General features: G+C 34.2%; 1 protein-coding gene across 1 annotated transcript in view; it reads right to left on the bottom strand.

Moving 5' to 3' along the window:
* Positions 1-168: 168 nt before the first annotated feature.
* The window catches only part of ccdc15 (coiled-coil domain containing 15), a 29,077-nt gene continuing 16,887 nt past the window's right edge, over positions 169-12,358 (bottom strand). The window contains 4 exon segments of the mRNA NM_001442468.1: positions 169-445; positions 6,655-6,803; positions 10,130-10,327; positions 11,757-11,860. Coding sequence (NP_001429397.1) covers positions 333-445; positions 6,655-6,803; positions 10,130-10,327; positions 11,757-11,860 — 564 coding nt within the window. The 3' untranslated portion in view covers positions 169-332.

Below are 12,358 nucleotides of genomic sequence, written 5' to 3'. Positions count from 1 at the left end.
CTTATTTCCAGAGACACAGACAGAAAAAAAACTCTGCCATTCACTTGCGGACTTCTCAACCTGTGGACAGGAATATTGGCTAATAGCTGAATACATGTACAAAGGTCACATACACATTTTAGGTGCTCAGAGAAACCTTGTGACACTATAAAGAATCAAGTAGTCGAGTTTGCTATTTTAGTAACATTTATTAAAACAATCAAAATGTAGTTCAAACTGAGGTATGTTGGTTTATTTAAAACGGTTCATTAGTGCAAATAAAAAAAAAAGATCCTAAATGTTAAGTCAACACAGCAAAACGTGTTCAATATTGACTTTTAAGATGAATAGAATCACTTTCTGTGTGACTGGAAATCCAGAGCAGATGTCTTCCAGGTAGATGAATACTGTCCTCCTTCTTTCAGATCACAGCTCAACAAGACAGACTGTAGAGCCTGTGCATACGCTGCAGAAATCAATTAAAAAATAACCAGTAAATGTAAGACTTGCCTTAACGTCTGTGTAGGAAAAGGTACAGAATTTGGCTATGATTATCTTTGTGTGCAATCTAGCACCAGATTGATCATTTCACATTATAAGATCTCAATATCTCACCAGGGCCATGGGCATTAATTTTGCCTGGCCTTTATATGCTTTTTTATGATGCGTTTATTAAACTTTTACAAAAATAGCAGGATACTTTTAAAGGAAAATAGAAACAAATATTATTCCCTTTCTCCATAAACAAAATTAAATTACAAAATACACACAAAGAATACATAAATATGAAAAAAATGCGCAATTAGTCTAAATTATGTATAAAACATGTTAAATCTTTCAAATGTTGAAATGACAATGTAGAATGTACACATGCACATGAACATATAAAAAAATATAATCCTAATATATTAAATAATATACTTAAATAGTTAAATTCACTCTGCTCTGTGCTGGTAGTCACTGACTTATGTTTTATAAATCACCAAAGTCACCTACATTGCAGATAAATATCATCTAAATGAGCAGCAAATTTTCTTTTTTGGGTGAACTATCTCTTAAAAACTGATTTCCTCTGTAATACATTTTGAAATGGCATTCAAATAATTGTCCAAAACATTACATTCTTAACCACTTTATTTTATTATTTCCACAGCAAGTACTATTTTTTTTTCCAAAGTATGATTAAGTGTGTGGGGTATTTAAAACTTGTTTTCATATTGAAAAAAAGGAAGTTCAAATGATGAACTAAATCCATGATTAAACTTCCTGATGTCTGGTTATGTATAAAAAAATATGTACAATTTTTATACATTTGCACAGAAAGTAGAAAAAACAAAAAGATGTCAGTTGTGACAGAGGCTTCACGTGCATTGTCTGTCAAGTCATGGTACTGTGAGTAAAATCATTTCCATTCTAGGAATGATGTGATATGGTGTCCAGTAACTCAACCCCAGCATTTTTGTTAATCCACAGTAATAAGGAGCAGAATTTGGACCAATGTAAATTCACTAGGCGACGCAGTGGCCCAGTGGGTAGCACGTTCCCCTCAAAGCAAGAAGGTCGCTGGTTCGAGCCTTGGCTGGGTCAGTTGGCATTTTTATGTGGACGCCTCGGTTTCCCCCACAAGTCCAAAGACATGGGGTACAGGTGAATTGAGTATGCTAAAATTGACCATAGTGTATGAATGTGTAAATGAGTGTATGTGTTTCCCAGTGATGGGTTGTGAATGGAAGGGCATACGCGGCGTAAAACATATGCTGGATAAGTTGGCGGTTCATTCCGCTGGGGCAACCCGAGATTGATAAAGGGACTAAGCCGAAAAGAAAATGAATGAATGATATTTCACTGTGGCTGGGTTGTCAAGAAAAACACCATATAAATTGTAACCAAGCAAAAAAACAAAAAAACAAAAAAAAAACATGTTGCTTGCTAGTAAAAAAGCCAGATTTAGTCAGTATACAGTGACATTCAAATTATTTTATTTTAAAGTTGTTTGCATTGACTCAAGGTCGTAGGTTTGCACTTGACATTGGTGGGGACGGGTGAATCAAAAAACACCAGTCTGTGTGTGTGTGTGTGTGTGTGTGTTTTGCGTGTATATATATATATATATATATATATATATATATATATATATATATATATTAATAATTAATGTGAAGAACTGTAGCCTATGTGGTTTGTTATTTGACTATAGGCTTCAGTGTTAAATTTAAAACAAATTTTAATAGATTTAAAAAAAAATTTAATGATAGATGATAATAAATTTGTATGTTAAAAATAAGAATCTTTTCATATTTTTTATGTAAAATGTATATTATTTTTATAATGTAAATTAAAACTTACAGTTTAAATGCACATTTATGAATAAACACTTAAAATAGTAAATTAGTATGGTAAGCAATTTGACAAAATGGTTGTGCTTATGATAACCATCGAACAAGATAAAACAGCAAACATTTTTTTAAAAATATTTCATTAATATAAATATGCAAAATTTATACCTCATAATTAAATAGTAAATCTGTAAAATAACTGCAAAAAGGTTCAGTTTTTAAGAAAATAAATAGCCACCCTTTTAATTAGCTTGCTATGGGCCTGATAGTGTAACATTAAAAAAAGTTTATTAACTGATAAAGAAAGAGTTTAATAAAGACTTCAATTTATTTTAGCTTTAGTGCAAATATAACATGTCTCATATATCAGTATTATTCCTATACACAGGCTGTGTTTTTTCTGACAAATTGTTTCAACCGAAATTGGACATCCTAGAGATTAGGAGAACTGGCGGGAATCACATAGCTTTTTATTCTACAGTTAGCTTTCAGGGCATATTATTCACAGACTAGTCTATATCAATTTGTTATAAAAATAGACTTTGCATTAAAGCGGAGGAAAACATGAGTTTTACCAGCATTATCATGATGGACTCATTCAGTAGCAAAATTGCATTTATGTTATATGTCCACCTTTTTTGCTGCCACCATCCTCACTTGTGTGTGTCACCTAACACAACTTGTTGCACGGGAAATAAACAATCCACTGCATTTTGCGCTGCTCATCTAAATGCATCCACAACCTTTCACATGATAGCAGGGAAAGGACATCAAAATGTCCATATGTGTTTTGGGGTCGGGAGGACTCAAGGAAAGATCGTCATTGAACCCTTTCTGCGTGTCTAAGCTAATGCTGACAAAACGATTTTTTAAAGTAATTAAATTATTGGTGGGGACATTTCATTGGTCTGTGAATATTGGTGGGGACGCGTCCCCTCAGTCCACCCTAAATCTACGCCCCTGCATTGACTCAATGTTAAATTGTTGTCTGACATCTACATATTATGTACATGGCTTAAAAATCTGCAGAAACCCTCTTTGTTTTATATTCTCATTTAAAGCCACAGAAATTACAGCAAGAAAGAGCTCAGTTTTGACCATATTTGGAACAGTCATAAATATGAATTAACTCACAAATAAACAAATAAAACAAAAAACCAAACAATGTACAACATTATACTTCAGTTGTAATTAATGAACACATATTCAAACAAATTGAAAAGTTTCCTTGTTGAATGAAAATATTTTAAACTGAAGAAGTGAAAATATTTATTTTAGCTAAAAGTGAGTGAATGAAACGAAAGTTGGCTCCTGAGTTGTGTTGCAAAATATGAAAAAGAAGCTAAACTATAAATATAGTATTTTTATACACTATTGGCTATTTTGTGGTTTAAATGTATGTTTATTGGCATTCGTTCAGTAAGAGCTGAGTGATATGACACCATGGATAAAAGCAGATTAAACACTTATGTACAGAAATTTGCAAGGAATAAAATCCGATGATTATAACGGAAAATAATCCGTCTTTCCTGAGTTTTGCATTCTAACAAGCTGTTATGAGATTAAAAACTATATTCTAGGTTGCAATAGAGTGGAGAAACTATGACGTCAATTTGTATTCAAAATCCCAAAAGTGAGTTAGCATTTTAGCAGTTCCGGTTACCTCGACCCAAAGTAAATTTTTTTTTTTGTATGCGTTTCAGTAAAATCGCTTAAATAAGGTTCGTGGCTAACACAAACTCAAGATACTTTCACATTTTGTTCTATGACATAAAACACATCAGCTACAGCACACTCTCGATTTTTTTAATTGGTTATACTCCTTTAAAAAGTAAGTTGCTCTCAAGTTGCTAAATGGGACTACAGGCGGTGTCAGAGACATTATACGTCATCGAGCTGAACGCATCTGGAGCGCAGCTCACTTGTGTTGGGCATTTGGATTTGCCTGTATGTAGGTATTTTCATGAATAGTATTTTATAGTTTGTAGTATTATTCTAATTGGGAACTCAGATTGTGTGTAGATAATTCCTTCACTTGTAAAGGCTGTCGAGACAGATTAATTTGTTGATCATTTATTTTAATAAACAATATTATGAATAAACTGTTTACCAGTGCAGCCTGTCTCTGTCCTGCACTTAGTAATACAAACGTGTAAATAAATGTGTAAAAATGCATGCATATTAACTGTCATTTTAACGTGATCAAGCGATTTTTCATCTTTTTTTCTTCATCTGAACACATTTAACTCTGTCATAACTGCAGTATTTACACTCCTCCATAAAATGTATAGAAGATTTGACTGTATATGCTGCTTTTCACAGTACTTTGTGACAAAAAAGGAATATTGAATGTTGCTCTGTGTCCATGATGATAGAAAGTGCAGGCATTAGACTTGTTGCTCCTCACGACTCATTTCTGTCGTCTGTTAAGGTAAGCAGGCTGTGTGCACGTGAGCGATACACTTATTTAAATATGTCTTATGATAATACTATGTAGGCACATTTATACACACAGTTTTAAAACTTTTAGAACAACCGTAAAGCACAACGGATGCATTTCCCACGTAAAATGATCCAAAAGGCACACGGGTCTATGTGTTTTTGCGTATGTATTTGTTTATAATATATACAGTGGATTATCATATAATAAACAGAGAAATTAACTCTTTGTCATGGACATTATTTCTAAAAACAAGCATGATAAGTTGTCTGTAGCAGGGCAGTGCTGACGTCACAGACGAGCGCCCTGAGGGCAGTGTAGTCCGTTTATAGCCTAATGTTAGCTTTTCAATTCTTGCGTTTGCATTTAAGATCCAAAAGTGCTCAAAGTTGTATTTTCGTGTGAGGATTATTCGGCTGGACAAAACGTGTAAGTGTAATGAACAGTGTTTGAACACAGAGCTTATTAATTGCAATCTTCGAAAAGCCTATTAGAAAATCCTATAGGGATTTTCACGAGGGAACCATGCTATGCTAGCAGCTGATTAGCCTACAAAGTGACGTCGTATAGCTGCGTCCCAAATCGCATCCTTATGCACTATTCTACGCCTTTTTGTAGTTTAAATAGTGTAAGTAGTGTGTTCACTGAAAACTCAAAAAGTGCACTTTAATTACCTGGATGATGCACTCATTCAGCCGCTAAAATTAAGTGTGTAATGATGGACACTTCACGCACTCAACGACCGCAGGTTTGCTTACGTAGCGGAAGGGGCGGAGCTATCAGACGCACATGTTGAATAACTTTATTTATTTTGGATGGTGAAAGCAAAATTCTATAAAGAGTGATTATAGCGCCTCCTGATGGTGAATGCGGCAATACTCACGGCAGGTATTATTTGATAATTCGGTCGTTTATTTCACTGAATTGGCAACTGTCAAACGTCATCAGGGAAACGGTTTGAATTTCCACTTAGTAAAAAAAACATTAGTGTGCCATTTGGGACGACACTACATACATATACTATCCTGTTGAGTGTGTAAGTGCATAAGTACATAGTGCATGAGTGCAGAGTGTGCCATTTGGGATGCAGCTTTAGTTCCTCCACTCTATACTCAAGAACTCTATAAAACGGGTTTTGCTTTCAAAATAAAAGTCCCATATTCATAGTAAGTATTAATACATTCATTCATTTTCTCTCAGGCTTAGTCCTTTTATTAATCCAGGGTCGCCACAGCGGAATGAACCTTCAACTTATCCAGCACGTTTTTACACAGTGGATGCCCGTCCAGCTGCAACCCATCTATGGGAAACATCCACACACACTCACTCACACTCATACACCATGGACAATTTAGCCCACCCAATTCACCTGTACCGCATGTCTTTGGACTGTGGGGAAAACCGGAGCACCCGGAGGATACCCACACAAACACAGGGAAAACATGCAAACTCCACACAGAAATGCCAACTGACCCAGCTGCGGCTCCAACCAGCGACCTTATTGCTGTGAGGCGACAGTACTACCAACTGCACTACTGCGTCGCCAGTATTAATACAAGCTTAGATAAACTTAAAAACAAGGGAAGAAACTATCATTGTTATAACCTCACTAGAAAACGTCGGGGTTAATCAATTGCTGCTGGGGGCATGGGTGTTCATGCATGAGCCAGTGTGCCAGAGTTTTTTGTTCCAATTGACCTGTTTTACAACAGGAATTTACACTCACAGGATTTGGGAACAAGAATACAATAGTGTTTGAAGCTCACGCTATGTCTTTTCATGTACTGAATCCTTTTTATTCAGCTATGACTAGGTTTATCCAGATTTTCATTCTGTGGCATCTTTATTGAACAAGCGGTAGAATTTATACTAAAATAAAAAAAATTAAATCGAGTTTACCTTTTGGATTGTTATAGAAGATGCAGTTGTTGGCGCAGGTCTCAGGATTGCTGTCCCAAAAAGTGTCTCCACAGCAGCACAGAGCAGGCAGCTCCACTTTGTCTTTCTCCAGCTTCTCCTTCATTAGAGCCCGCATTGCCTGAATGTACCTGTCACAAAATGATCACATGCCAGATTGATCAAAATATTATCCTTAACGATATGCATGAAATATTTACATTTCAAATAGACACTAAATAATCGGTTTCTTTTAACTTACCGATCAACAAAGAACAAAAAACTGCAGAAGTGTTTTCAACAACAATGATTACAAGAAACATCAAATTAGCATATAAGAAAATATTCTTCAGGGTCGTGTGACAGATTATTTTTACGTGTCATTTTTATGTTTAACATGTTTTTTTTTTCTTACATTGCATCTTTTATTTCTGCTCATTAACACAGCTCATTAACACAGACTGAAAGACCTGTGATGTGTGTGACAGACAAAGAAGACATCCAAAACATGCAGTGTTGGTGGTCCTCCAGGAACATGGTTGAGAAACACTGGCATAGGTAATAACTTTGAATGGAACAAAGCCAGGGGCCATGCCTTAACCACAAGTCTAGAGATGAAGTTCCAAGCACACGAGTTTGCAAATGTTTGTTGGAACAAAGAATTCAAGATCACCGAACTACTGTATGCTGGTAACTACAGAACTTGCAAGTTTAGTTGGCTAATGATGGTTTGATGAATATGAATGTAGTCTTTACATGATCCAACCGTTGGCGGTTGTCTTTGTTTTAATGACAACCAATAATTTTTTACTTTAAATCCCAACTAAGAAACAATGAAAACATGAAGCTTTGTGCTGTGCTGTGCTGTTTACTTTTGTCAAGCAGTGAAATTGTTTTTATCAGAGGCCAAAACAAACTGATGGCATGATGTTAAAGGAGAATTTTACAATAACAAAAGTAATTTTTTGTGTCCATTCTGCAATACAGTAGTCTGTTACACTTGTCATACAGATCAACTTCAAATCTACATCACTGCATATACGCAGCATTTTCCACTTGTTTTTTAATCAGTCGAAGTGTTTATGTGACCTTTCAATCGGATTAGAAACAGTCTACACCACCATTTCCAATTTGATTTAAACTTAATTTGGGTTGAGTTCAGTCCATTTACTATTAGATTATTTGATAAAATTTGAACATAGTGACAGAAAATGCGATGGCTGCTGAAAAATTGCTGTCATCACAACAGCATGGTGAGAAATGAAAAGCCACAAACAGCTACATGCAAAAAAGCAAGAAGATAGGATCTATTGTATGTCCTCGACTGATGTTTATGGCTTTCCTCTTTGAGTGAGAATGATGTTAATCGCTATTTTCCTACTAATAAAATATATTACTGGCAGTGGAAATGACAAGCCTCGTCTGCATTACACATAGCTATTCGTACAGTACTATTGGACAAGCTATGCTATTCTGTTAAAACAGGGCATAAGGAGTTCCCTTTAAGTGATAAAAATGGTTTTACTTTTATGGATTTAGTAAACTATAATAACATATTATAGTTAGGTTTATATATTTTTCTTTTTTAAATATTTTTTAAATAATGTTTAACAGAGCAAGGACATTTTTACAGTATGTCTGATAATATTTGTTTCTTCTGGAAAAAGTCAAATTTGTTTTATTTTGGCTAGAATGAAAGCAGTTTTAATTTTTTTATAAACCATTTTAGGGACAAAATTATTAGCCCCTTTAAGCAATATTTTTTCTTGATAATCTACAGAACAAACCACTGTTATACAATAACTTGCTTAATTCCCCTAACCTGCCTAGTTAACTTAATCAACCTAGTTAAACCTTTAAATGTCACTTTAAGCTGTATAGAAGTGTCTTGTAAAATATCTAGTAAAATATTATTTACTGTCATCATGGCAAATATAAAATAATCATTAGTCATAGTCATTAAAAATTAGTTATTAAAATTATTGTTTAGAAATGTGTCAAGATTATATAAGAAAGTATAATATAAAACATGACATGAAGTCTTTTGTGCTCTTGCACAACTTATTGAAAGAAAAATGATGTGTGGTTATTTGCTTGAAAAGTTTTAAAGAAATGCAGTTAGGGACTGGTTAGTGGCAAGAATAAAAACAAAACAAGATCATTATTATTAATAAATGTTAAAAATAACACACGCACACACACACACACACACACACACGCACGTATGCACGCACGCACGCACGCACGCACACACACACACACACACACACAAAATTATTATGTTTAGAAATGTGTTGAAAAAATCTTCTCTTCGTAAAACAGAAATTGGGGGAAAAATAAACAAGCGGTCTTATAATTAAAGGGGGTTTTCATTTATGTGTGGAAGATTTGTTTGGATGTGATAATATTTGGCTGAGATAAAACCAAATATCTGAAACCTGAGGATTAAAGGTTCAAGACACCCTGGAGTACTTTTTTAAAATTTTAACAGATTGTTGAGCATCAGATAAGACAACGTAAGCACCTGTCAGCTTCAATTGTAAGAAATATGTCAGCTAATTTCATCTTTTGGGTTTAAAATTATTTTTGGGGCGGGATCAAAATAGGTGACTATTTTAATATTGTGATATTATCTGCTAGTGGAGTTATGACGCGTTGGTTTCTCATTATTATTTATAGCGGAGTTTTCTTATCCTATGAGAAGACCCTGCTCCTTATTTATTTATGAGAGCACGTGCTTTCTGAAGGCAAGACAGACCGGCCAAGCTGTGAGACGGAATGACTGGTTGAGATCGTGTCTGTACATGGTACGGGTGGAATGTTTTTGATTCCATGATCCACGAGTTTTGTTGTATGTTTTTCCCCGCAATGCTGTAAGGGCCGATACAGCAAAGCTGTTTGTTGGCAGCAAGCATTTTTGTCTGGAGAGCTGTACGACAATTGCAGAATAGCAGACTTTGTCATTTATTAGTTGATTTCATGACCATTCAGACACTGCTGATGTGTTCGCCTACGTTAAAAATCCTCTGGATTACCGGCAGGGCTAATGGTTGAAATATACATGAAAAGAGACCTGCTGAGGGGGGTTTCATGGCCTTTAAAAAAGTCTAAATGCTCAGAAAATCAACTTTAAACTTAAATCAAGTTCTTAGCAATGCACAATATAAATTCCTAAACAAGTTTTGATATATACAGTGAAAATATACAAAATATGAATTGGAAGTAAAATGAATTTTACTTAACAGTCTAATGCTATTTAGCAATTATTTTAACCCATCCAATGCATTTTGGCTATAGCCAAAAAATATACCTTTACAACATGAAGCAGGTTTTGTGGTCCAGGGTCACATTTTACTGTTCTTATTTATAGGTGATCAAATAAACAAAGGCTTAGAGAGCATTGTTTTTTAAAAGTGGGCTTTTTTTGTTATTATGTACAAACTTATGATAACTTGTGCTATATATTGTCAGAACATACCGTTTGCTTTCTTTAATCCTCTTTGTCCTTTCTCGTCTCTGTGCCTTCTCTTCTGCCTCCTCCTCCTCATCAAGTCTCAATCGTTCCAAAATCAAATACTCCCTCTCAGCCTCGTCTTTTCTTTCTTCCTCCTGTTGTCGCTGCTGCTCCATCTTCTTCTCCTCTGCTTTCCTGGCGTGTTCTTTTTCATTCTTAATCCTACACAAAGCAGAAAGTTTATATAAGAAAGTATAATATAAAACATGACATGAAGTCTTTTGTGCTCTTGCACAACTTAATGAAAGAAAAATGATGTGTGGTTATTTGCTTGAAAAGTTTTAAAGAAAGGCAGTTAGGGACTGATTAGTGGCAAGAACAAAAACAAAACAAGATTATTAATATTAATAAATGTTGAAAATAACACACGCACGCACACACGCACGCACGCACGCACACACACACATAACATTAAACATAACATTAACAAAATATTTTAGAAATGTCTAAGTTCTGTTTCTTAAATTTGCCAAAATCATTTCACAGTAAAAAAAACATAAAGTGTCAACTTTAACGTTTTAAATATTTTTTTGTACTGAAAATAAAAACAGGTGTGTCGAAGAATGTTCTATTGTTGTTCTGCATTAACATCACAACATAACTATTATTAATGCTGAATTTGAGTATAGTTTAGATCTAAATTTGAGTATTTTAGATGATCAAAATATTGACAAATGGATAAAACTTGATTTTAGACAATAGTGGAAAGTATTAAGATTTAAAATGACAATTGGATGCACTGATTCTGATTATGAGAACACAGGTCAGATGTGGCTTAAATGTATTTAATTGAAAATTTATAAAAGTGTCATATGCTTAGACTAATAGTTGAACCATTAACAAAGTCACGTTAATCTGGCCTATTACAAAGCTCAAATATTGATTTTTTTTTCTTTCAGAGCAAGGAATTTTTCACAGTATTTCTTACAATATTTTTTTTCTTCTGGAAAAAGTCTTATTTGTTTTTTGAATACTAGCATTTTGAAAAATATCTAGTAAAATATATAAATCATGAAGGCAAAGACAAAAGAAGTTAGTTATTACAAATTAGTTATTAAAACTTTTTTTTGTTTAGAAATGTGTTGAAACAACTTATCTGTTCTTTAAAGTAAACCTAAATTGCGGAAATACAGGAGGGGCTAATAATTCAGAAGGGCTTATATTCTATACCATCAATAAAAGTAATACTTTTGTTCTAGAATTCAAACTACTGACTTTACTGTTGCAATTGTAATGCTCCATCAGATGACTTCCTAACATGAAGAAATAGCAAATTAGGAATATATAAACTTGTGTATTTATTATGAAAAGTAACATTTGTTTCATACTGGTATTTTGAATTTTGTCATCGAAGCCTGCAACCTTGCTCAGTCATAGTCACTTTTTCAGTTCAGTATTATTGTCATTTTTACAGTAACTAGTCAGTCACGTAAGCATTTTACACAAGCATGACTAAAGATGAAAAAACAAAAAGAGAAGTGAGCAACTGTCACATGGTAAAGAATGAAAATAGACAGCCTTTTTAACAGCACTGAATGTAGGAACGTGCTGTTGTAGAAAACAGACTTGTGGACGTGTAGTGAGGTTGGACCTTGCAGTTCTCTTGATGTGTTTCCTGTGCCTTTTGTGCTCCTTCACTTGCTCTCGCTCGATGTCCATGAAGTGTCGTCGATACATAAGGAACTGAGACTGCCTCTGAAACAAAATGCTTAATGATTGAAAAAGGCAATAGTTTTGGTAAAACAAAAATAAAAAAAAATGTTTGTATCTGTTAGAGACAAAAATTGCCTTCAAAGCTTAGTCTAGACTTGCACCAAGATTATTAGTTTGCCTCTGCGGAATCTAGCAGAGTTACATGAACAGCAAATGGAAAATTCAAAGTGTGATAAGAGATGATTCCCATCCTCTGAAGCCTTTTTTGTACTGTTGCCCTCTGGAAGAAAGCTCAGAGGCATTAAATGCTCTTCTAAGGCATATAAATTCAGCTTTATTCCAGAGGCAATAAGCCTTTTTAGCCTTACATTTAAGCAAGTTTTAAATTTTTAATGTATGGGTCTTTCCTTATTGCCGTTTTTTTATTATATTAAGTTATTATAAAGCATGCTGGATTGTGTTTTTTTTAATATTGTTTGTAGGTGATTTGTCTCTTTATGTGTTTGTTGTATAATGATGCTTCTGCCCTAATTTTATTGC

This window comes from Danio rerio, chromosome 5 (assembly GCF_052040795.2).
Source record: "Danio rerio strain M-AB ecotype USA chromosome 5, GRCz13ab, whole genome shotgun sequence".
Classification (NCBI taxonomy): domain Eukaryota; kingdom Metazoa; phylum Chordata; class Actinopteri; order Cypriniformes; family Danionidae; genus Danio; species Danio rerio.
This window is presented reverse-complemented; position numbering and strand designations above follow the sequence as displayed.